This window comes from Alexandromys fortis, unplaced genomic scaffold, assembly GCF_014885135.2.
Source record: "Alexandromys fortis isolate MF-2015 unplaced genomic scaffold, M_Fortis_MF-2015_v1.1 scaffold_3, whole genome shotgun sequence".
NCBI lineage: Eukaryota > Metazoa > Chordata > Mammalia > Rodentia > Cricetidae > Alexandromys > Alexandromys fortis.
Window position 1 is genome coordinate 14,332,171 of NW_026067909.1, and position 24,663 is coordinate 14,356,833.

General features: G+C 53.8%; 3 protein-coding genes across 6 annotated transcripts; 1 reads left to right on the top strand and 2 right to left on the bottom strand.

Moving 5' to 3' along the window:
* Positions 1–2,723: 2,723 nt before the first annotated feature.
* On the bottom strand, positions 2,724–10,351 carry Tbc1d10c (TBC1 domain family member 10C). Of its 4 annotated transcripts, none has more exons than XM_050137233.1 (10): positions 9,963–10,351; positions 9,039–9,216; positions 8,296–8,395; positions 8,064–8,171; positions 7,861–7,967; positions 7,578–7,692; positions 6,881–6,946; positions 6,562–6,751; positions 3,662–3,816; positions 2,724–3,384 (listed from the first exon to the last, which is right to left on the bottom strand). In XM_050137233.1, exons 2-10 carry the CDS (start codon positions 9,188–9,190, stop codon positions 3,037–3,039), a joined length of 1,341 nt encoding a protein of 446 aa, XP_049993190.1. In that variant the 5' UTR covers positions 9,191–9,216; positions 9,963–10,351; the 3' UTR covers positions 2,724–3,036. The 4 variants fall into 4 exon arrangements, with proteins under 4 accessions (XP_049993190.1, XP_049993189.1, XP_049993191.1 ...); XM_050137232.1 differs by having other exon boundaries at positions 9,714–10,351; XM_050137234.1 differs by lacking the exon at positions 9,963–10,351 and adding an exon at positions 9,374–9,406.
* Positions 10,352–10,491: 140 nt separating this feature from the next.
* Positions 10,492–13,707, top strand: Ppp1ca (protein phosphatase 1 catalytic subunit alpha). The gene is made up of 7 exons (XM_050137237.1): positions 10,492–10,650; positions 11,111–11,242; positions 11,390–11,620; positions 12,245–12,349; positions 12,754–12,977; positions 13,057–13,191; positions 13,265–13,707. The coding sequence occupies exons 1-7, from the start codon at positions 10,596–10,598 to the stop codon at positions 13,373–13,375; spliced, it is 993 nt and encodes a 330-aa protein (XP_049993194.1). The 5' UTR covers positions 10,492–10,595; the 3' UTR covers positions 13,376–13,707.
* Rad9a (RAD9 checkpoint clamp component A) lies at positions 13,491–20,146 on the bottom strand. Its single transcript, XM_050137235.1, has 11 exons — positions 19,983–20,146; positions 19,829–19,899; positions 19,285–19,413; positions 18,804–18,918; positions 18,618–18,717; positions 15,926–16,035; positions 15,729–15,838; positions 15,591–15,655; positions 15,359–15,496; positions 14,438–14,645; positions 13,491–14,349 (listed from the first exon to the last, which is right to left on the bottom strand). The coding sequence occupies exons 1-11, from the start codon at positions 20,014–20,016 to the stop codon at positions 14,254–14,256; spliced, it is 1,176 nt and encodes a 391-aa protein (XP_049993192.1). The 5' UTR covers positions 20,017–20,146; the 3' UTR covers positions 13,491–14,253.
* Positions 20,147–24,663: the final 4,517 nt, after the last annotated feature.

Consider the following 24,663-nt stretch of genomic DNA (forward strand, 5'->3'; position numbering starts at 1 on the left):
AGAGAGAGAGAGAGAGAGAGAAGGAAAATAGCCAAGTATAGTGTACACACCTGTAATCTCAGTACTTGAAAAATGGAGGCAGGAACAGAAGTTAAAAGTTCAAGGCCAGCCTTGGCTACATTAGCAAGTTAAAGGTTAGATGTTGAAGAGATGGCTCAGTGTATGGCTTAGTAGTTAAGAGCACCCACTTTTCTTCCTGAGGGCCCGGGTTCAAATCTCTGCACCTACATAGTAGCTTATAACTGTCTGGAACTCCAGTTCCAGGGAATTCAACATCCTTTTTTCACCTCCTTGGACATCAATCAAGCAATGGTACATATATATACATACAGGTAAAACATTCATATACATAAACAAAAATACCTGATAAGATGATTCAGTGGATAAACACACTTGCTGTCAAGCCTGATAATCTGACTGCAATCCTGGAAGCCATAGACCCAACCCCTGCATACACACACACACTCTTAACATCAAAAATGTGAGCCTAGCCAGGCAGTGTGGCACATGCCTTTAATCCCAGCACTCAGGAGGCAGAGGCAGGCGGATCTCTGTGAGTTCGAGGCTCCAGCCTGATCTACAAAAGCTAGTTCCAGAACAGGCCCCATAGCTACAGAGAAACCCTGTCTAAGAAAAGAAAAAGTGAGCCAGTGCTCCTCCACTAAGCTGTTTGCAGCCCTCTATCTACTTTCTTGTTTTGAGATGCAGTCTCTCTAAGTTACACAGGCTGACCTTGAACTCACTTAGTAGGCTGGGCAAGACTTGAACTTGTGACTCTCCTGCCTCGGTCTCCCATGTAGCTGGGAATACAGGCCTGCCCCACCAAGCCTAGCTTTTTTTTTTTTTTTTTTTTTGGTTTTTTGAGGAGTGGGTNCAAGACAGGGTTTCTCTGTGGTTTTGGAGCCTGTCCTGGAACTAGCTCTTGTAGACCAGGCTGGTCTCGAACTCACAGAGATCCGCCTGCCTCTGCCTCCCAAGTGCTGGGATTAAAGGCGAGCACCACCACTGCCCGGCAGGCCTAGCTTTTTGAGATGTTTAACACAGGCCATCCTGGAGAGTAGGCCAAAGTGGATGTCCAGGGTTGGGGGAGGGGGACTGCTGGTTCATGGGATGCCAAGAGTGGAGGTTGATTTTGGGACTGACATGGTAGTAAGGATTCAGTCAAGTTCACTCTACTTCTAAGCCTCCGCCTCCCTAGGGAAAGCACGGATGAGGCTCTGGCCTTCTGTAACTATTTCCTCCATAGCAGGCTTCATGTGAGGGAGACAGGTCTGCCTGGCCCTGGCAGGTACCACAGAAATGTATATGGGGTGCTTTGCTTTTCTTCCTTTTTTGGGCAGGGGATAAGGGAGGGGCGGTTTAAAAAGGGTCTCACTAGGTAGCCCAAGCTGGCCTTGAACTCCTGATCCTCTTACCTCCACTTCCTAGGTGCTGGGGTTCCAGGTGTGCAACCTCTGGTTTGGCTCCCAGGGTACATTCCTATAGCCCCATCACTAGAACATTCCAGGTTCTGATGGGACCATGCCAGAGTCCCAGCATGGCTGATAGGGAACCTCCCACCCGAACCAGGGACCCACACCTTTACCCCCAAGTGTGTAAAGCAGGGAACCTCCCACCCTAACCAGGGACCCACACCTTTTTATATACCAGTGTGTAAAGCTGGTATGTGGTTTCCTATTTGCACACTTGTTCTTTCTCCAACACTGTATCACAAAGACTGATACCAGGGACTTTGTCACGACCAGGATAGTGCCACCATACCTCCAAGGACACACTGACCTCTAATCCAAATCTTACACTGGAGAAAAACTCAATTAAAGAAACAAAGCAAAGAAACAAACCAACCCACTCCTGAGCCATGGAAGAGTACCAGGTCTTAATCCATTGCCTCATAAGGTCTCTCCCTTTGTGTGGGCTGGGGTGGATTGCTAACACTGTCTGTCCCTCCCTCCTCGAGTGGACATCTCCTTCTTCCCTTCACTCTGCGCAGTCTCATTTCTGTTGCCTCCACCACAGCCATTGGATGGTTTCCCTCAGAAAGGAAGGTCACCAAGCCCTTCTCCCCAACTCCTGCCTGGCTCCCACCTCAGGGTGCTAGGAAGCTACCCAGGGGGCCAGGGCAGCCAGGACTGGGCTCTGTGGAGAAGAGGCAGCATCAGAACCAGCTCTATTGTCTTGACAATGGCTCATGTCCCAGGCACCCTAGGCACCCACAGGAGCAATTACTGAGTGTAGGAGAGGGTTTCCATGGTGGCGGTCCCAAGGGGTACACCAGGCTTAGGGAAGAACAAGGGCTGGCAGGACCTTTCTCCTTTGTCCTGAGCACACTAGGTCTTTGTTCTTGTCTCGCTCTCTTTGACAGATGGGACCAGGAGCATGGCTGGGGAGGTCAACATGGCTTAGAGTCCCCTGCCCAAGAGAGGCCTGAGTCATCTGGGGGAGGTCAAGAGAGGCTGGAGTCCCCCTCTGGGGGCCCAGCTCTCATTGGGGAGCCTTCCTCTGGCTTGTAGAGAAGCCTGACCTGTACCCTGGAGGCTGCCACTCATGGGCTTGCTGCTCGCTCCTTTCCCGTAAACACCTTACCCAGCAACCAATGGATAGCTTTGGCATGTCCCCATATGGGACTATGACAGGAAGTGAGGATGTGGGCGGGGGGGGGGGGGACATGGCAATAAGTCCAGGGTAGAGAGTGGAGGAATATTTGATCCAGCTCTATCCAAGCATCTTCTCAGTCAGGTTTTATTTGAGGTTCCCCAACAAGAAGCCCATGGGGGTACCATATCCCAGCCAGAAGCTTCACCCCTACGCTCCTTCAGTGTTGGCTTTGATGCTGGCAGGCACCAGGTCGCTCCCCACAATCTCCACTTGGTGACCTTCCTTTATCTTTGTGCCTGACACAGTCCTTCAGGTGGGGAGATGCTCCCCTCCTCTAGGTGCTCCCTGCTGGGAACAGAGCAGTCACACAGCTCCAAAGTAAAGTGCAATACACATTTCTGGGACTGGCATGGCTCTTCAGATGATTAAGATATGGTATGCTCAGAAGCGGGTGTCCAGGAAAGAGGTGGAGCCTCGGTGGGACCTGGAGGGACCCTCAATAGGGGGTCCCCGGGCCCTTGTCAGAAGCCCATGGAAAGTCTTGCCACGAGTCTGTGGTTTGCGCCGTGGTGGCCTGGGCTCCTCTGGGGGCTGCACCACTATTCGGGGTATCTCAGGTTTGGTGCTTCCTCGAATCCTTGCCAGTTGCTGGGACTCAAAGATGGCTTGGGCTCCAGGAAGGCGGGCCTGTGGCAGAGGTACTGGCCCAGGAGATGACTTGGGCAGCTGGGCCAACTGGATCTTGATTTCCCGTTGGAGATCTCGCTCAGACAGGGCTACACTGTGCACCTGTGAGGAACAGTTGACGCTGCCTTTGCCTGGACTGGGGTGGCAGGGAGCAGGAAGCCTTGAGGTCCCCATGGGCAGGCAGTACACCACCCCAGGAAGTGGCTGAGGGCTGAGACACAGCTTGGCTGGGACCCGAAGAAAGACAGCTGAGGCCTGGGGTTCTCACATTCTCTGCAGCTCAGAGTGCAGGAGCTGCACAGGCCTCACCTGGGCTGTGTTCCCAGCTGTGCAGCATGGGCAAGGCCACTGAGCCTGACTAGCTGAGAGAGATACCCACCTGGGACATGAAGGCCTCTTCCTGCAGCTGGGTCGGGGGGATGGCTCGAAGGGCCCCCAGTGTCTCCAAGAGCCCCGGGCATGCTGCACGCTGTTCTACAGTGCCCAGTGCCAGACGCATGAGTGTCAGCCCCACACGGAACAGTACCTTGGCACCTGCAGGGAGGGGAGTTAATCACTCCCAAGAAACCAGTCTGCCTGCTCAGTTCTTCAGCTGAGTCAGCCCTCAGACTTGCTCCTCGTACCTCACTCCCCTCAGCTCAGGTCAGGAAAAACAACCAAAGACTGCAATTTGTTAATTTTTGGAGACAGGGTCTCATGTAGCCAGGCCTCGGTCTGCCTATGTAGCTGAGATGACCATGACCTTCATCTGAGTCCCCGTCTCTTCCTTGCTAGATTACAGGCACTCTACACCAAAGTGCCTAGTTTTGTTTTTTTTTTTTTTTTTTTGAGACAGTCTTAATCTGTATCCCTGTCTGGCTGGAATTTAACGCGTAGCCAAGGTTGGCCTTCAATTCACGGTGATCCATTAGCCTCTGCTTTTGAAGGCTCCGATTAGAGGTGTGTGCTACCAAGCTCCATTTGTTTTGTTTGTTTGAGACAGGGTCTCACTGTAGCCCACGCTGGCCTGGAATTCATTATGTAGCCCATGCTGGCCTTGAACTTGCAACAATTCTCCCCTCTGCCTCCTGAATACTGGAATTACAGGTGTGTGTCACCACACCTGGTTATCTATTTAGTATGTGTGTGCATGTGCGTGCGTGCGTGCATACGTGTCCTTGTGTGTATGAACTGTACTGTACTGCCACATCACATGTGTGTGAAGGTCAAATAACCTCTTCTAGAGGTTAAGGGCACACCTTTAATTCCAGCACTGGGGAGGCAGAGGCAGGCGGATCTCTGTGAGTTTGAGGCCAGCCTGGTCTACAGAGTGAGTTCCAGGACAGCAAGGGCTGTTACATAGAGAAAGAAACCTGTCTCAAAAAAAAATAAGTCAATTCTTTTCTTCTACTGTGTGAGACCTGGAGGTCAAACTCAAGTCATCAGACATTACCTGCTGAGCCATCTCATCAGCTCATGCATCTGGCTTTTTGTTTTCTTGAGATAAAACTCACTCTGTAGGCCATGCTGGCCTGGAACTACGTGACCCAGCCTTGCCTTGAATTCAGAGCAATCCTCCTGCCTTGGTCTCTGAGCTGGGATTAGACACGTGGATTATGATGCCTAAGGAAGACTAGAATTTGAGGACACAGGACCTGCAGGGGGTAAGCCAGTCTCAGGACACTAGACACTCACAGGCAGGGCAGCCAGCCAGGAGCCAGGGACTGCTAATAATCTTATGCCGAGCCTTCTCAGAGTCTTGGTATCCTGTCTCCTCAAGGAGCAGTTGGATTGGTGCCTATTAAGGACTTTCCATCTTGAATCTGCCACCTTCTAATTCTAGGAAGGTTCTTGGCAGAACTTCATTTCTTCCTAAACCAAGAACATAAAACTCATAGCACTTGTGCGCATGTGTGCATGCGTGTGTGTGTGTGTGTGTGTGTGCATGCATGCGCACGTGTTCACACACACACACACGCACACAAAGAGAGAAAGAGAGAGAGAGAGAGAGAGAAGAAAGAGAGAGAGAGTAACCTTGACCAGTCCTAGGGCCTCATAATCCCTTTCTGGCATCTTCTGAACCATTAAGAGCAGATAGGATGTCAGGGAGACCTAGAGACAACCGTGATTTAGAAAGGAACAATTGCCGCCGACAATGTCATCAATGCTATTAAAGGGACCTGTGTAGTGCTTGTTCCCAGACAGAGGGGATAGGGATCAGTTGGACCATGATCAGCCCTACCTCTTTGGGATTAGAGGCTAGAGGAGAGGGGATATGTATGCTTTGGGTACCTAGGCCAGGATTTTTGTTCGTTTGTTTTTAAGATTTGGAGAGAGTTTCATGTAACTCAAGTTGGCCTTGAACTCAGTGTGTAAGCAAAGAGGATCTTGAACTTCTGATTCTTTTGCTACTGCCTCCCAAGTGCTGTGATGACAGCCATATGACACCATGCCTAGTTTTACACAATGCTGGGAATTGGGTTAGGGACTTATTGCATACTGGGCAAGCAAGCTATATCACCAGCCCAAACTCGAACCTGACTGTAGGAGCAATCTCTAGACATATGGAGCAGCAGAAAGCAGAGCCCTAAAGACCCATAGTCCAGCTTGGCTCTGCTCTGATGCCCCTTCCACTCTCTTTTCTACCCTTACTTCTCCATGCCCTTCCTCCCAAGAGTCACCTGAGTTGGCTGCGACCTGATCTCCCCGCCTGTGGTGGCCTTCCTGGCCTCTAACCTCCACCTGCATGCCTTCCAGTTTACCGCAGTTGACAGTTCACAGAGAAGCCAGAGCCATCTTTAAAAACAGCCACCACCTCCTGCTGCTCTCCTGACACCCTGTCACATCCCTTGATTTATTTTTTTCATGGCACTTATGACATTCTATAAATATCTTCTTAATTCGGGTACTGTCACCTCCTAGCCCCACCCCCACCAGAATGAAAGTTTCACAAGTTAGCTGTCAGCGTCAGCTTGCAGGGCCACTCAGGAAGAGCCATGCCACAAGGCCCTGAGGAGCATCTCCTACCGCTGTGGACCACGCCTCAGGCCTGCACATCCTGAGCCTCTGACATCCCACGTGTGTCTCAGCCAGCCTGGCTGCTGCCAACAGACCCCTGGCCCCCATCCCCATTCTTGCACTCAGCCGCCCACTGTGGTCCTTGGGACAAAGCAGAGGCTCTCGCACGTTACTCTGGGATTGAGTCAATGAGGTGGACACACTCAGGTCCATGTGACGCAAGGCTCCAAAAGGGCCCAGCAAATTCAGAAAAGTGAGCTAGCCCCCCAAGGCCCCACTCACCCTCGCTAAGGAAGGCATCCCAGATGCGCAGCACTGTGGGGAAGGGCAGCGAGCGGGTGAAGAGGCACAGGAACCACTCGGGCAGGTAGAGCAGTGGCCCGACGCCTACCTGCTGCAGATGCTGGTACACACGTGGGAGCAGCCGCCGCAGAAGAGCCATGAACACCTCAGCATCCAGCTGCACTGCCTCCTACAGCCAGGCTCCTCATCAGTCTGGCTTGTCAGTGCTGCAAACCTCCACTCCCCAAACCCAGGCTTCTGATCCCTCACTCCCCCCAGCCCTCACTTCCCATTTTCATATCCCTACCCAGCCTCTCACCATGTGGGGCCCATAGTAGCCAGGGAGGTAGACCTCGCAGATCTGCACCAAGCACCAGAAGGCTTCCTGGGGGCAGGGTGCATGCCTGTGAGCCCTCATGAAGGGAGGGTTCAGAGTGGGGGAAGAGGTAGGGAACAGGCACAGGGGCATGGACTCAGGCCACTCCCACCCCACTCAGAGCCTGCCCTGTCTTGGGGTTGAGGGGTTGGAAATCACAGAGCCTGAGGTTCTGTATTTGGGGGCCATAAGGCCCTCTGGGGAAAAGTTGGGAAGCTTTCAGAGTTTATATCCCAGAATCCTAAGGTCACTGGCATCCCACCCTGGGCCAAGGCCATGGTGCTCCAGACTCCCAGCTCAGTGTCATAAACCATAAGCTAGGGAAAGCCAGTGTGAGAAGATGCTCCTGGCCAGCCTGGGCACAGAACAGAATTCAAAATGCCAAAGTGAAATTTTCTTCACTGGGGTAAAGGTCAGGGTCAAAGGTCCCAGGTTTAGAAGTCAAGGAGGATAGACTTAAATGTTACTGAGACTGATGAACTCATGTCTTTGGTCACTAGAATAGGGCTCGGAAGTAAAGGACCACAGTTCCTGAGGTCCGAATACCTGGGGTTGGAGGCTGGTGGTCTAAGAGCTCAGGACCCTGGGGGCACAGGTGAACAGGGACTGAGGATTTCGGAGCAGGGTCAAAGTCACTCACCTCTGGGGGCAGATGCATGAGCAGCACAGCAGCTACAGGGCCTTGAGCCTGGCAATAGCCCTGTTCCGGCCGGTACAGAGTGTAGGCCTTGAGAATCTGCAGCAGCCCCTGCTGCCTGTACCAGAAGATCTCATCAGGGCTAGCCTAGGCACCCTGCCCTGCCCTTCGGGTCCTCTTGCCCGGGCCATCGTCTCCCTCAGTCAAGGGTGTAACTCTGGACTAGGGAACTGGCTGAAGCATCTAGCATGAGGACTTGGGGTCAGTGGGTATTCCCGGCCCATACCCGTGTCCCTGGGGTGACACAAACATCTCATGCAGAGGGAACTGGCGGTGCAAGTCCCTGCCAATGGTCTCCATCCACTGCGGGTCTCCAGGGGCCGCTGCCAGCTCCTATGGGTGGTAGGAAGGTGGATGTGAGGACTTAGGGTAGCAAGGAGTTCTGAGAGGGGAGGAAAAGACAAAGCCGGCCACTGCCAACTTCTTCACCTGATAGGTGCCAGGGTTGTTGTTCCGGCACATCTGGGCCCCACACAGCAGTGGCCAGCACCGGGCCCGCAGGGCAGACGGGATGCCCTTCCGGCACTGCATCTTTACCTGCGGGTGAGGTCCAGTCGTTATGTTAGGGCAGCCTCTCTTATAGCTTTCCATTGGCCAAGGCGTCAGAGGCAGCGGGGATTAAGAGCTACAGGGATGTAGACACAGACCCCTCTTCCCTCACCTTCTTGTATCGTCGAGACATGGTCTTCTCCCAGTGTGAGGTCATCTCCACCCACTTCATCTCCCGCTGGCGGATGAGGTCTGCAGAGGGTTGACCAGGCCTGGAGGCACATGGCACAGCATTCCTTGGAACATATACCTTCCCGTCCCAGGCCATCAGAGAAACCCCAGCTCCTGGCTTGGGGATCGCTGAGGAGTCCTGGATGGGCATCTGTGGCCCAGAAGCTGCCAATGGTTGTCACGGTTAAAGGAAGAGAATTTGGCTTCAATGGGGAACAGGAACTGGAGACTGAGGGGGTGAGGAGGTATGCATTGAGGGAGGGTCTGTTTGGCTGTCACCCACAACAGAGACAGTTCACAGGGATGCTGGCTGGACAGTGCCCTGGCCTGGAAGCCAGAAGTCCTGGGTGTGAATCTGCTCCTGTTTCTGATCTGCTGTGTGATGTGGGGCAGTTTCTATCTGTCTCTGGACTGTCTAAGGGAAACCTGAAGAAGAGAATGAGAAGAGGTACGGACTTCCATCTGGTGCTCTTGGGCCAGAGATTAAACGGGGGAAGATGTGCAGCTACAGGGGAGCGTTCAGACCCTCGGAGGATAAAAGAGCCATAAAGGGATATTGCCTCCACTACCCTTCTTACCTGAGCTCCGGGTTAGTCTCTACAGCCAGCCCCCTGAGGCCGGGCCTAACTTCAGAACTCAGTCCTCAGTCTCTGTACCCTGTCTCCCTACCCATGACTCACTTACCCCAGTTCTGCTGAGTTGCCACCAATGAAGCCATAGCGGTCAGCCTGGCGATATGGACCGGGACCACTCAGCTCCGAGTCAGACCCTAGAGAGCTAGAATCATCCTGTAGCTCTGATGACAGCACCAGGTCCTCCCCCAGGGTCTGGGCCATTGTGCCCTAGACCCCAGTGTCACAGGCTGCAAGACATACAGAGAGCCAGCATGAGCAGCCAGGAGCTGTCAGGCTGAGGCCTGGGATTCCAGTCACCAGTACTCAGCCACAGGAGACTAAGCCTCCTCACTGGGGAGCGGACCAAGCCCCAGGTGCAGCCCCAGCCCCAGCAGCCCACCTCACCTCCTCGCTGCACCTCACCTCCTCCTCTCACTTCCTCCTCAGTCTCAACTTCAGCAGCCTGTTGGGGGCCCCTCCCAGGTGGGGGGGACTCCCCCCTTCCTCTATGAGGCTCTTCCTGCTTGCCCTAGTGCCCTAGCCTTGAGCTCCTCCCATCCACAGGATGCTGGTGTGCTGAGTCCCTTAGCTCGCCAGAGATAAAGATGACAGGCCACAAGCAGGTAAAACCCAATTCACGGTTCCAATAAGAATTATGCTTTAATGTTTTGGCTCCTCCCTCCTCCGTTTTCTTTCTTTTTGGGGAGTGAAGGGGTTACTTCTGGGAATGAGGGTCTCATGTCACCTGGGAAGAAGATGAACTCTATATACTTGAGCATGACCTTGACGTTCTAATCCTCCTGCCTCCAGGATCCTGATGCTGGGGTTTCAGGCACTGGAATTTCAGGTTTATGACACCATGCCTACTTTAATGTTTTAATGTTTAAAAACAATATCTTTTTCTTTCTTTCTTTTTTTTTTCTTCCAGAACTGGAGATGGAACTTAAGGTCTTGCACACGCTAGGCAAGTCCGAATACTCCACAAAGTACTTACAACATGAACGCCGTGCAATACTATTACATCACTCACAGAAGAAAAAAAAAAAGATGCAGCAGGCACCAAGGCAACCTGGACCAAAACACGCTCAGAGTTCAGTAGCAGGTGTCCATGGGTTTGGCCACAAAGCCCGAGGTGAACGTAAGGCCTGGGTCTGGAGTCCACTGTCAACATCACTAAGCATTAGTAATATCATTAAGCCTTGGCTTGAGAAGTCAGCGATTAGCATGCTCACACCACAACCTCACGGAGGGCTGGGGTGAGAAGAGACCTTTGAGAGAGAAAAACAATTTCCACAGTACTTCCGGCCCTAAGGCCTCGGAACGCGGCAGGGCGAGTCCTCCGGGGTGGAGCCAACTCAACCCCGCCCTACCAGCCCCGCCAGCCACCCAGCTAGGCTCCGCCGGCTCCCCCGAGGCCCTCCGAGCTGCGGCGCTTGCCGTCCAGCCGGGGCGCCAGAGAGCGGAGGACGGCGGGCGCGGTGGGGCGGGGCGGCCAGCCGAGGAGGCGGGGCGGAGGGCTGGGGGCGGGCTGGGGCGGGCGGAAGGAGAGCCAGGCCGGAAGGAGGCTGCGAGAGGGCGGGAGGCAGGAGAGGGCCCGGAGCTGCTGGGCAGGAGCGGCGCCGCCGCCATGTCCGACAGCGAGAAGCTCAACCTGGACTCCATCATCGGGCGCCTGCTGGAAGGTGGGCAGGGGTAGGGAAGGGGCGCGCGCGCCATCCCCGGGCCCGTCGCCGTCCGGAAGTGGCGCGCGGGCGGGCCTGCGGCTCCCGGGGGCCAGCGTCGCTTGGGCGGGGACAGGCCGTGAGGTTCCGTGGACACGGCCACCTCCCCGTCCGCGCGCCGCGGCTTTGGAGTGGGCCCCGGGGTCGGGGCCGCACGCGTGGCCCGGACTCAGGGTGAGAGGCCGGCGAAGCTAGCTGGGAAAAGGGCCCGGAGCGGGGAGGCCTCGCTTGACAGAGTACTGAAAACAGCCGTCTCTCTCAGGCCTCCTGGGTGGCTGAGAGGGTCGGATCAGCCTGCGGAGGCCTGAGGCAGAGGTTTCGGGGCGGCTCCCTGGCAACAGTTGTCCATGATAGGAGGGTATGACGCCTACCCCGATCCTGTCTGCGAGGTTAGGGTCCTAAGACCCCATTCCGTACCCAGTGCAGGGCTCACGGCCTGGAAAGAATGTGCAACTAACAGAGAACGAGATCCGTGGTCTGTGCCTCAAATCCCGGGAGATTTTCCTGAGCCAGCCTATTCTTCTGGAGCTTGAGGCGCCTCTCAAGATCTGCGGTGAGCCCTTGCTCAGAACCCCCTAGCTTCCTGGAAATAGCCCCCACTCCCGCCCCACTGCCTGGTTTTCTTCTCGCCTTATGGCCTATTGCTGGCCCTGGGTTCAAGTTTAGATCTTGCTCCTATCTAGCCTCCTCTGGTTCCTAGGTGACATCCATGGCCAGTACTATGACCTTCTACGGCTGTTTGAGTATGGTGGCTTCCCCCCAGAGAGCAACTACCTTTTCTTGGGGGACTATGTGGACCGTGGCAAGCAGTCTTTGGAGACCATCTGCCTGCTGCTGGCCTATAAGATCAAATACCCTGAGAATTTCTTTCTGCTCCGTGGGAACCACGAGTGTGCCAGCATCAACCGCATCTATGGCTTCTATGATGAATGTGAGCTACCCAGAACTACATTCCCTGCTCTTCATAGGACCCTTACATTGGTCTGGTGCCCAGAGACCCCTTATGTACCATGGCATGCTGTCATCACTGACACTTAGGAAGGGCCTGGTGAACGGAGATGCGTGGAGGACTGCCCATTTGCTAAAGCTCCCCCCACAGTCCTGCCTGATGACTCCTCTATTAAATCCCTTACCTAAGCATCTAAGGTATCTATCTGTAGGGTGCCCGTATGAATAAACCAGATCTGCTTTTTAGTTTGGCCCGGTTCGTAGGAGTGGGTGCCAACATCGACCTTGGGCCAGACTGGAGTTCAGGCCTTTAATCCCAGCACTTGAGAGACAGAGGCAGGCAGATCTCTCTGAGTTCGAGGCCAGCCTGGTCTACAAGAGCTAGTGCCAGGACAGGAACCAAAAAGCTGCGGAGAAACCCTGTCTCGAAAAAAAATAAAAAAAAAAAAATTCTGGGAGGCAGGATTAGGAGGACTGTGGATAGTGCAGGGAGGGGGGCTCAAGCCCAGAGTAACCAACACAGTACCCTGGGGTGCGCAGAAAGCTAGCCCAAGGGTTGCGTGGGGTGGGTGGTCTTCCCTGTGAGCCATCTCCTTCTCCTGTGCAGGCAAGAGACGCTACAACATCAAACTGTGGAAAACGTTCACCGACTGCTTCAACTGCTTGCCCATTGCAGCCATTGTAGACGAGAAGATCTTCTGCTGCCACGGAGGTGAGTGGCAATGGGGCCTATGCTTGGGGTTCCGGGGCCACATCCTTAGGGGCCTTGGAAAGTTGTTGGTAGAACTCTCCTCAGTTTCCTGGAATAGCTCTCCTTGAATCTCATCTTGGATGTCACTTATTGTAGGAAGTCACTCACCACCCCCCAGTTTGGCTGCACTCTTTCCTGTTGTGGCATTTGGCATCCTGTAGGCAACTCACTCATCTCCTTTCCCCCATGGAGGTCTGCTCCTTGCTCTTTTAAAAGCTGAGGGATAATGAATTCTACCTGCCTGGACTTTAGGAGATCAAAAGAGGAGCCCGTTGGTGGTGGGGAGGGAGAGACTGATTCCCCAAGAGCTTCTGGGCATGGGAGAGCCCTTGCTTTTCGGTTTAAGGAAAACCTCCTTCCTCCAGGCCTGTCTCCAGACTTGCAGTCCATGGAGCAGATCAGGCGTATTATGCGGCCCACAGACGTGCCTGACCAGGGCCTCCTGTGTGATCTGCTGTGGTCTGACCCTGACAAGGATGTTCAAGGCTGGGGCGAGAATGACCGTGGTGTCTCCTTCACCTTTGGGGCTGAGGTGGTGGCCAAGTTCCTGCACAAGCATGATTTGGACCTCATCTGCCGGGCGCACCAGGTGGGCAGGTGGTCCTATGCCAGGCTGGGGATGGCCAGCTGCCTAACTTGTAGACCAAACATTTCCTGTCCTTGCCCAGGTTGTAGAAGATGGCTATGAGTTCTTTGCCAAGAGGCAGTTGGTGACACTCTTCTCTGCTCCCAACTACTGTGGCGAGTTTGACAATGCTGGTGCCATGATGAGCGTGGATGAGACTCTCATGTGCTCCTTCCAGGTGGGTGTGGGAAAGAGGCTGTCAAGACTACCTGACTTAGTGCCAGGAACCTGACCCGCCTTTTCTCTTTCAGATCCTCAAGCCCGCTGACAAGAACAAGGGGAAGTATGGGCAGTTCAGTGGCCTGAACCCTGGAGGCCGTCCCATCACCCCACCCCGCAATTCTGCCAAAGCCAAGAAATAGCCTCCATGTGTTGCCCTTTTGCCCCAGACGATGGATTACTTGTACAGAAATCATGCTGCCATGGGTCACGGTCCCCTCAGGCCCACCCATCATGGGGAACACACAGCGTTAAGTGTCTTTTCCTTTCTTTTTTTAATGAATCAATAGCAGCGTCTAGTCCCCAGGGCTCCCACCCACCAGCACCTGTGGTGGCTGCAGTGGAAGCCTGGGGCCAAGGCTGCAGCTCAGGGCAATGGCAGACCAGATTGTGGGTCTCCAGCCTTGCATGGCTGGCAGCTGGATCCTGGGGCAACCCATCTGGTCTCTTGAATAAAGGTCAAAGCTGGATTCTCGCCATGGCCTCTGTCTCACTCATCCCAGACAGTGGGCCAGCAGCCCTTTGGTACGAAGCCACCTGGGGAGGCAGACTGACTGGCTGGACATGGGCCCAGCCAGGGCAACCCCACTGGCATGCTCAGGTTCAGAGGCTATTAGGATGCCAAGCCAAGTATTGGGAAAGCAAGAGAAATCGTTCCTACCAACCACAGAAGGTCCCAGAGGTTTGATAGGAAGTTCATGATGGGCAGAGGGTAATCAGCACTTTTTAAAGAGGCAGGCAAGCCTGAGGAAGGTATGGCCTGTGGCTCTACAGTAAGAAAGAGGCGAGGAACCTATCTGGTGGCAGCTGGGCACCAGAAAGAGACATGATTGACACAGTTGAGTGAATAATATAGAACACAGACCAAACGTGGTAGCCTAGGCAGCTCTGAGATAGCTAAGTGGGGCCTACCCTAAGCATAGCCCCTTTTCCATGCCCAGGGACTGAGGACCAGCCCTGCCACTGGCTGGGCCTGCTTCTGGTCCATGGGCCATTGGATATAGGCTTCAGTTTCTCAAGTTCAGCCTTCACCATCACTATCTTCAGCCAGCACAGGGTTGGGACCCTGTGGGGAGTGCACAGGGGCCAGGATGGAACCAAAGAAGAGTGAACGAAACTGGAAAGAGAATAGAGAAAGCCCAGTTAGTTCTAGGAGCGGCTTCCTTCCTCACCTCACAGTTCCTACCCCAACTTCCAGCTCCTACCTTCTTGGGTGGGGGAGTCCCAGGCACTGTACTGGGCTCAGCTTCCTCCTCTTCCTCTGAGGAGGGTGCAAGGTCATGGGAGGGCTGGGAGACGTGTGGGAGGGAAGTGGAAGGCTGCGCCCCGGAGCCCTCGCTGCCCACGGTGGTTTCCATGGCAATCATGTAACAGTCGATGTCATCATTGGTAAAGTCATCTAAGGGGGGTGTGCTGTAGGCAGAGACAGTATCAGCAAGGAACAGGGAAAGAAGAGGGATCCAGAGCAGGCCCCACTTTGGGAGGGCTTGAGGCCTCAAGACTGCTGGTGAGCTTTTGGTTTTATTACTTCCTGATTTGGCTGGGAGGAAAGGATGCAGGGGTTAAGTGGGAGCTTCCTGCAGAGGGTGGAACTGGAACCCCTTTGATCAGAGTTCAGGTAGAGGCCTGAGGGAGGCATCCTGGGGGCCAATTTAGCTCAGCTGGGGGAGGGAAGCAACAGTCCTGTGAAGAGGGCCACATGGGGCCCAATCCCTCACCTTCCCAAGGGAGAGGAGCTGGAGAGCACCAGAGCCTGGGGATATGCTGGGCCTCAAGCCAGACCAAACTTCCTCTGCTTCCACTGCACTGATCCCAGCCTCCCCAACCCACCTGCCCTTCCAGCCACCTGCTTCCCTGCACCAGGCAGCTCCCTGCCTCCCAGCAGCCCTTTCCCTCCTATCCTGGGAAGAGGCTCAGAGGGGTGGCCTCAGCCAGAGAAGGAAGCTAGCTGGACCTTGGGGATGCCTCTTTGGATGGGAGGGGTCTCAGTACAGCTGACCATGAAGGCTGGGAGTCCTGTAGAGGCTGGGGCCTGACAGGAAGTCTGTACTGAGGGAGGTACAGAAGGTAGCAGTAGCAGGCTCAGCCTGAGGGGTAGAGAGGGAGAGCAGGGTGGGTGTCTTTACCTGTGAGCCTCCTTCTGAGGCACTGGCTGGCAGGGCTTTGGGGGGCACAGGTCCTGGGAACATGGGTCTTGTTCTAAGAGTGTGGCCAAGACAAAGTGGCCGTCCAGCAAAGAATCCTCAATGGTAAAGATGACTGGCCTGGGTCAAGGAATGGGGGTGAGCTAGGCCAGCCTGCTCTGCTCTAGACATCCCAGAGCCCTCTCTCCTCCCCGGTCTCCAAGCCTAGAATTACCTTCCTGGAACATCAAAGTGGACGCTAAGAGACAAGTTTGCTGACTCTGCAAAGCTCAGGAGCCCCTGGGATGGAAGAAGCAGGCAGTGAGAGCCCATGTTGGGTAGGAAGACCAGCTGGCGGTGCTAGTGAACTCACCCGAAATTCCTTGAGGCAGAAGGTGACAGCTATCCCTTCTGGGGCCTGCAGCTGCTGGAAGTCCTCCTCCCCAATGCTGGTCTCAGTCACCATGGCTTTGTTGGCGTTATCTACAGGGCAGGCACAGGGGGAGCTAAAGGTCTTGAGCTCTGGCTCAGCCCAGCTGTTCCCTCTTGGGGGAGGTCTAATGCCCTCACCTGCCTCCTCCTCCTGGTAGCTGCGCAGGATGACCCGCTGGCCATGGCCAATGCCCAGTGTGACCTCAGTCAGCGCAGGGGGAAAGGACAGAACAGCCTCTGCCAGAACCCTGTGACAAAGGACACAGCAGATGTACGTGAGGTGCTTTGTCCACTCGAGGACTGGGGAGGTATGAGTCAAGTATGTACAGCCTCAACAAAGCCGGGGCACGCAGGATGGGCCGGCAGCACTGCACGGTGTGGAACAAAGGACTGTTTGCTAAAACAAAGCCTGGGCACGCAGGATGAGCCGCAGCGCTGCATGCTGCACGGTGTGGAACAAAGGGCTGTTTGCTAAAGGACCCAGAAACACGACTACAGGGCAAAGGCCCAGCACATCCCTAGTACAAAAGGGGGAAAATGGAAAGCTGGGTGCAGGGCACACTGCTCTTCGTCACAGCTACTTTGAGGGGTGGGTGGGGTCGTTTAAAAACATGTTCTCTTTATGTAGTCCTGGCTGACCTCAAACATGGAGAATCCACCTGCCCTCTTCTTCTTAAATAGCTGGGACCACAGGTGTGCGCCACCATACCCAACCCAGCTACTGAACCCAGGAGCTCACGGTCAACTTGTATAAAATAGCAACACCTTGCACCCACACACAAAAATGGAAAAGGGGTAGATCCTTTCTGTTTTGTTTTTGAGACAGGGTTTCTCTGTGTAACAGCCCTAGCTGTCCTGGAACTAGCTCTGTAGACCAGGCTTGGCCTAGAACTCAAGTGATCTGCCTGCCTTTGCCTTCAGAGTGCTGGGATTAAAGGCTTGTGCCACTACTGCCTGGCCTGGTTCTGGTGATTTGTGAGACAGGGTTTATATAGAGCTCTGGTTGGCCTGGAACTCAGAGTTCTGCCTGCCTCTGCCTCCCAGGTAATAAGATTAAAGGTGTGTGTCACCACGCGAGGCCTTGGCTCCCACCTTCTAATGATACGTGTTACTGAATGTGTGCAGAAAGGTAACACCTAGATTTGCTTCAGGACAACTTCAGGAGCTGGAACTATAGCTCAGTGGAATGTGCAGTCTTTGGGTTGCAGCCGAGCACTGGGGACAGGGGAAGAGCACCTGGTATCTATATTTGGATTTTTTTTTAATTTATTTATTATGTAGACAATATTCTGTCTGTGTGTATGCCTGCAGGCCAGAAGAGGGCACCAGACCCCATTACAGATGGTTGTGAGCCACCATGTGGTTGCTGAGAATTGAACTCAGGACCTTTGGAAGAGCAGGCAATGCTCTTAACCTCTGAGCCATCTCTCCAGCCCCCTATATTTGGATTTTTAAAAATCATTTTTGTGGGCGTGCATGTGCTGCGGAGGGAAGGGGCGCGCAGATGCCCTGGCACACAGGTGCCCTGGTGCACAGGTGGTGATCTGGGACAACCCACAGGAGTCAGTCCTCCTTCTGCCGTGTGGGTTCTGGGATTTTAAACCTGACAGCTCAGCCTAACTGCTGAGCCAACTTACTGACTTCTGTATTTGAAATTAAGTTAGAAAGAGAAGCAGCTGGGGCTGGGAATTTAGCTGAGTGGTAGAGTACCTAGCAAGCACAAGGACCTAGGTTCTGGTGCCAGTACTGAGGGGGGAAAATATGACAAAATTGCAATGCTAATTTTTAGTAAGAAACAACCCTAGTGCAAATTTCTCTCCATCACTATTAACAGACCCTCGGGAAGCTGATATTGGGACCTGAGGGGACTTTTAGTCACTCAATGAAAAGTGTCCAGCATGGGCAGGGGAGAGTCTAACTGTGCTCTGGAGCATGGGCAGGGGAGAGTCTAACTGCGCTCTGGACTGGTCTTCAGGGACCTTCACCTCTGCTGGAGCCCATTCTCCTTGCCCTGCAGTCTCTTGATGCCGGCTGGTGAACCAGGCTATTCCTTTAACTCAGAGTCTAGACCCTGGCAGTTAGGAAGCAGCTGCTCTAAGGACACCTCAGAAGAACGAGATCAGAGGGCTTTGAAGCTGTGACACAGGTCAAGGACAGACTTAAAGGATACTGAGGTCATACAAGAGATCCTTTCTAGAAAAGTAGTCAAAGCATGCCTGAGCAGCAGAGAGCCAAGCCAGGCCCCTGGGATACAGAAGGCAGAACCCCATGTCAATGGGCATGGTGGTGGGCAGTAGCCTGTGTGTTTGAAGAGCCAGGTAAGGGCCCAAATGTGCACTGAGCTGGGAGGTCTTGACACAGAAACCTCGTTTCCCTCATAGAGAAAGCAGTGCCTTGCCTTTATGTATGTTCTGTCTGAATGTCCACGAGCAGAGTCAGACTTCCTTGGGCAGTGGGCCTTCTCAAGTCTGTCCACCTTGTTTATTTGAGACAGAGTCTTTCACTGGCCTGGGGTTGTGAATCCTAGGAATCTTGTTTCTACCCCTGCCCCCCAAGACTAGAATTACAAGAGGACAGCACATATTTTTATAGGGGCTCTGGGGCTCAAAACCAGGCCCTCAGGCTTGCACATCGGACTTGCTGAGTTGTCTCCCCGGTACACAACAAGGTATCTGGGTTAGTCTGGAAACTCGCTGGCCTTGAAACTCCTGATCCTCCCACGTCCACCCCAGAACTTCTGGGTAAGTTAACCAAGCCTAGTGAAAACGGCGCATTCCCAGAATGACACTTAAAAGCCCCAAAGACAAAGCCTGAAGCAGCGCATACTCACCGTGCTGGGGCACGGAGCAGGTGGGGGCACAAGGCTGGGTTGAAGACAGCTTGTAGGGACTCACAGTCCTGGAAGGAGAGGTTGTGTGTCTTCTTGACCCCTGGGAAAGGAGAAAGGGTGTCAGTGGGCTTGACAACCTTCCCTTCCCCCACACCCATGGAGGGAACTGGCCAGCTGCTTGCTCACCATACTTGCAGTGGAGCTGGACCACCAGGTGGCTGTTGCTGCCACTGAGAGAGATGCAGCACTTCTCCACAGACTTCTCCACCATCGCCAGGGAGCGGAAGACGGACAGGAAGGACTGGGCAGGGTAGGACAAGAGCCTGGCACTGTGCCTCCATGAACCAGATCTACATCCCGTGTAGGTCCTGGTCCATCGCTGGCCCAACAAAGCTTTAAATGGGGCTCCCACTGAATGCAGGATGTCTGCACACTTCCAGGCCACGTCCATGCTGTTTCCTTTGCAGGGAAGGGCTGCTAACCTTTTCTTGACCAACTCGAGTGTCACCACCCTCTCCACAGCTCTTACAACCTTCTAATGTCTAGACATCTTTACCTCCCTGCACTTTGCATGGAATTGCTCCCACACGAGGCTAACTCCCCAGTAATTATTTACTGGGCGCCCTGGCAGAGGCACAGCTGTGAAGATGCTTCGGCTGGTTCTCACCTTCATCAGGATCTTACAGCGCAGCAGGTCCTGACCAGGGGAAGCTGCCTGGTACTGCTGGAAGAAGAGTGGAGCGAAGAGAAAGCAGGCATAGGCAGAACGGGAAGAGTTCACAGTCCGCAACGAGAGCTGAGACACAAAAAGCCGGGAAGATACAGTCAGGGGCAACGGCAGGCCCACCCCAATGGGCTGCTTTTTCACCATCGCTTACTGAAACTCTCCTTCCCTCCTGCCCTATAGCAAGACCTTCTGCACGTGGACCTCCCAGTGTTCCGTGGCCCAGGGTCTGCCATGCTTGCTTTCCCCCTGTTACTTCAGCCCCACCCTGCCTACCACTTGGCGCTTTAGGGGGGGCAAGTGCCCCCTGTACACACATGCAACCTCAGAAGTCAGGGCCCAAGCTGATGCCCCACCAACCCAAGAGGAAAATAACTGCGCCGAAATACCTGCCCACACCATCATATTATGCAAGGCCGAGAGTGAGGGCCAGTCTAGGCTTCCCATTCCCCATCGAACCCGCCCCCACCCGAGTCCCACCTCTTACCCCGTCCTTCAAGGGTTCCAGATAGAGCTCGTCCCCGATTCGGGATAGCGAATGGACAGCCTTGCCCAGCACTGCAGGGAGGAGAGCAGAAAGAGATTAGGGGGACTCCTAGGGCTTGTTCACGTGTCCCGCCGCCAGGCGCATCCAAACTCACCCTTCACGTTGCCGCCGGTGATCAGGCACTTCATGGTTCACCAGCACTGAACTTGAACCTAATTTGCAACCATATCCGCACCGGACCTCACCTACAGCGAATCCCAGTCACTACGAACGAACTACTTGAGTTCCCTTCCCGCGCACCGTCTCCTTCCTTCCCTCCGCCCCCCGCCAGTCCGGCCTCCGCACTCTTATTGGTCCACCCGAGGCACCTCCGTCACGTGAGAAAAACGTTCCTTGGCCCTGGTGTCACGTGATTCAGTCAGTTCCCGGGGGTGTGTGGCCTTTGTCACGTGACTCCAGAGTGCGAGCTCCTGAGTCATTCATCAGGTGTGGGTCCCCCTGCCCAACTCTAACCTTCCACGCCTTGTAGAGCCCTGCAGCTCCACTGGGTCCCTCTGGGCACATAGGACGGAGCTCCGAAGAGCAAGGTGCCTGCCCCAAGGATCAAGCCCTGGACCAGAGTCCAAACCTGGAACGAGTAGACATTCCCCGGTCGTTAACTTACAGTGAAAGGGGTTACAGGGTCAAAGCAAGACAGCTCGTGGACTGGGAACTGAAGTGGCTGCAATCACCAGCTCCTCCGAAAAGTTAATGTAACTTGCTTCAAGAGCCAGGAGAAGGAAGGGCTGTTGATCCTGGTTTCAAGATCCTTCATTGGTCTTCATAAGTACACGGATTTATGGGTTCTGGGGCAGAAAAAAGGTACAAGGATGGACCTGACAGGAGGAGCAGAGGTGCAATGGGAGCATATCGGTAGGTGGAAGGTCCTGAGCCTTGGTTGGGGCTGAAGCCATGAACTGGGAAGCCTTGCAAAGGCTAAAGCACTACACTATGGTTTGTGTGCATCTTACCCGTTACCCGAGACTGTGAAAGGATGAGGGTTGTCTGCTGGAAGACCTTCGCCTTGCCCTGGGTTAGTTTCTTCAAGTGTTGAAGGGACATTACCCCTGTAGTCCTGTGGATTACGGGAGGCTCTATTTGTTACCCAGCCCCTCTTTGTTCTCCTGGGCTCTTCTTGCTTTCCCTTTCCACATCCAAGGCACCCAGCAGTGTAAATGTAGAAGCCAACCTTCAGCTGTTAGCCCGAGCAGTCCTGCCCACTCCATTGTTCAGTAGCCCCTGACTGTCATCTCCAGGACAGATGGCAATATGGCCTCTCTTCCCTGTCCACTGTGCTCCTTTCAGACACACAGTTCCCAATGATCTGCCTCCACCATTAGTTCTCCTGGCCAGAGTTCAGTCTCAAGATCTTGAATCTTCAGGATCCAGGTCCCACCCAGGTCGCCCACCTGGGATCACCTAGCTCTAAAGCCCTGTTAGGCCCTTCGGTTGTCACTTCAGTTGCTTCCAAGGTTGTGGCCTTCTGCCTCTCTCATGCTGGCATCTTCTCCTGGGCTCAGCAGCAATGGTTCCCTTTGTCGCCATGGTGCTTATCGGTTTTCCTTTGTGTTTAATATTTGTGTTCCCTGCTATTGTGGCAGCTGCATGTAGGCAGGGACTGCTTCTGTTTTGTTTGTTGCTCTGTGTTCCTCAGACACAGCCTAGGATTCATAGGTGTTAAGCCAGGTATGATGGCTCATATTAATCCCTGCGATTAATATGACCGCGAGTTTGAGAGGCCAACCTGGGCTACATAGCAAGACACTGTCAAAAAGAAAAAAAAAAAGAAGTTGCCAGGCAGTGGTGGCATGCCTTTAATTCCAGCACTGTATTTGGGAGCCAGAGACAGGTGGATCTCTGTGAGTTCTGTCTACAGACTGAGCTCTAGGGCAGATTCCAAAGTTACACAGAAATCCTGTCTCGAAAAACCAAATAAATAAATAAATAAATAAATCACTCTAAGTGGTAAGAAAAAGGGATCCAGCTTGCACCCTCTGCCCATAGCACCCCCTTTCCTTATAACCACCCCCCCATACTCAGCATACCCCCAAACATAACTGCAGAGCCAGGCATGGTGGCATGTATTTGTAATCTCAGCTTCTTGGGTGGCTGAGGCAGAAAAATCACAAATTCAAAGCCCATTGAGATTACATAGGGAGTTCAAAGCCAGCCAGCCTTGGCAGCTTAGGGAGAAAGGTGGCTTAGGCAGCTTAGGTGGGCCAGGGTGACACGGGCTAAAAGTGCTTGCTGTGCAGGTCTGACAAGACCAACCCCCGGAAGCCACAGTGGACGGAGAGGGCTGATTTCTGAAAGTTGTCCTCTGCCACAACTGCTCTGTGTCATGTATGTACCAACACTCTCAACACACTGATAGAGGAAAGAGAAACTAAAGCACTGGAATGTATCTCTGAGTAGAGCACTTGCCTAACATTTAAAAAAGCCTTGGTTTAAGCCAGGTGTGGTGGTGGAGCACGCCCTTAACACCAGCAACTGGGAGGCAGAAGCAGCTGGAAGCCAGTTTGATCTACAGAGTGAGTTCCTGGGCAGCCAGAGCTATACAGAGAAACACTGTCTCGAAAACAAAAGCCCTGGGTTCAATCCCTAGTCCTACACTGACACAGATTTGGCTGTTGATTTCCTGTTTCTTCCTCCCAAAATATCCTCCCACCCTAGCCAGGACTGGGTAAGTGTGGGCCTCCGACATTCTCTGCTTCCTCCCCTGACTCCTGCCTGAGCAACCAGACTCAACAGGAGGCAGACCCCAAGACTCAGTGGAGGCGAAGAATAAGGCTGTTGACCGGTATACTTCTGCCTGACACATGGAGCCCAGGCACTGTCCGCCCGAGGTCATATGCACAGGCAAAAGGAGATGGGGATGCTTTGGTCACCCTCCCACTCACCTGCTCAATGCTGGAAACCATCTGAACCTTCTGCTGTACACTGGGCTGTGGGGATGGGATGGGGACACAGGGAACACAGGATGCTCACCCTGACCCCTTCCAACCTGACACTTAGATCCTGCAGGGCTTCCCTGTGCTGTAACCCATGCCTCGGCGGTGATCTAGTGGGAGGCGTTCTAATCCACCTCTCTGCCTTGCGGTCAGCACATCCAGCCGTGCACTTTTGCCCCAGGAGCACAGTGGGAGAGGAGGAGCTGGGACCCACAGAGACCTTGTCATATTGGGTGAGAGATGAATTACCCAAAAAGTACTTGGGTCCATCCTAAAAGGAGAGCAAGGTGTGGTTCCAACTCTACACATAGATGGCCTGGAGCAAGTCAAGACCCATCTCTGTATCTCTTTTTCTCCCTCAAATGCAGTTGGATGTGATGCTCTCTTGGAATTCAACTCCCAAACTTAAAGTGCCCACCTTCCCCACGTTAGAGGCAGCTTCCTACAAGTAGGTACATCTGTGTAAACGGAAGTGTATCTGGAGATGGCAATGCAGAGCGGTCACCATTTCAAACCTTGTGAATCTTTGTCTTCAGGTATCCCTTCCCTTCAATGGCTTCTCCTCACCTAGCTGCTTAGGGCTGAATCACAGGAATCCCAAAACTAGGCCTTGGTGCTCAGGTCAACCCATCCTGGGTGTGATTTCCCAAGTTTGGGGCAGAGACAAGATAAAGCTCCCTGCTCTTGGACGACAGGCGCTGTGAGGGAAGGACAGAGGGATGCTGGTGAGGGAGAGGAGAGCCTCCTCTAGAAGAGTGTGGCCAGGTTAGATGTTTGCCTGATCCCTGAGGGAGGGAGCGAGCTGCACCAGTGAGGGTCAAAGCTCTGGCCAGCGGTGGAGCTGAAATGAAGGGGACACAGCCGACAACAGAGGCTCACCAAAGTCCCTGTGAAGCTGCACCTGGGAGAAGGCCAGGAGTCTGTGGCTCTGGGAACATGTTGTCAGTCAGTCAGATCGGCGCATCAAGAAGGCTCTGTCCCTCCAGGGTATGTCCTGTGCAGTCCTACTTATAGGCGGCCTGGGTGGCGTTGCTCTGGGAGTTCTGCTAGACCGAAGTCATTGAAAAGCAGAAGGGCAAAGGAGTTTGGGGGGTTGGGGTTCACTTGAGTTTGTCTTGAGCTAGGCTGTACATACAAGATATGGCCTTTGTGTACTTACTCTGGGATAGCCAACTGGACAGGGTAGCTCTGACTGTTGGGGCACTAGGAAGGGAGAACCCCACTTGGCCTGTTTGTGATGCATGTGTGCTGCCAACCCCACTGCCAAGTCCTGCCCAGGCTTTCTTGTTTCCTGGCCTTTGTCCCAGCTATCAGAACAATGTTTGGCAGGTGGCATTGGTTTGGTACATTTATGCTGAATAACTGAAGAGCAAAGATTCAGAACCTTTGCAAGCCTTAAAGGTTGTCTGCTGAGAGACCCACATTGGAGCACCGGACTGAAATCTCAAGGTCCAAATCAGGAGCAGAAGGAGAGAGAGCAAGAGCAAGGAACTCAGGACCGCGAGAGGTGCACACTGAGACAATGGGGATGTTCTGTCGGGAACTCACCAAGGCCAGCTGGCCTGGGTCTGAAAAAGCATGGGATAAAACCGGACTCGCTGAACATAGCGGACAATGAGGACTACTGAGAACTCAAGAACAATGGCAATGGGTTTTTGATCCTACTGCACGTACTTGCACGTACTGGCTTTGTGTGAGCCTAGGCAGTTTGGATACTTACCTTACTAGACCTGGATGGAGGTGGGTGGTCCTTGGACTTCCCACAGGGCAGGGAACCCTGATTGCTCTTCGGGCTGACAGGGAGGGGGACTTGATGGGGGAAAGGGAAGGAAATGGGAGGCGGGG

Bases quoted from the DNA above. Each gene is read 5' to 3' on its own strand.
- Rad9a (XM_050137235.1), bottom strand. From the start codon at position 20,016: ATGAAGTGCCTGATCACCGGCGGCAACGTGAAGG. The intron at 15,839-15,925 runs GTGAGGGCATTA...CCTGCCCTGTAG, and splicing joins CTACCAGGAGGAGGAGGCAG to ATAACGCCAACAAAGCCATG. The intron at 15,497-15,590 runs GTAATTCTAGGC...TCCTTGACCCAG, and splicing joins CACTTTGATGTTCCAGGAAG to GCCAGTCATCTTTACCATTG.
- Tbc1d10c (XM_050137231.1), bottom strand. From the start codon at position 9,072: ATGGCTTCATTGGTGGCAACTCAGCAGAACTGGG. The intron at 8,520-9,038 runs GTAAGTGAGTCA...AACCATTGGCAG, and splicing joins GGCAACTCAGCAGAACTGGG to CTTCTGGGCCACAGATGCCC. The intron at 7,968-8,063 runs GTGAAGAAGTTG...TACCACCCATAG, and splicing joins ACAACCCTGGCACCTATCAG to GAGCTGGCAGCGGCCCCTGG.
- Ppp1ca (XM_050137237.1), top strand. From the start codon at position 10,596: ATGTCCGACAGCGAGAAGCTCAACCTGGACTCCATCATCGGGCGCCTG. The intron at 10,651-11,110 runs GTGGGCAGGGGT...TTCCGTACCCAG, and splicing joins CATCGGGCGCCTGCTGGAAG to TGCAGGGCTCACGGCCTGGA. The intron at 11,243-11,389 runs GTGAGCCCTTGC...TCTGGTTCCTAG, and splicing joins GGCGCCTCTCAAGATCTGCG to GTGACATCCATGGCCAGTAC.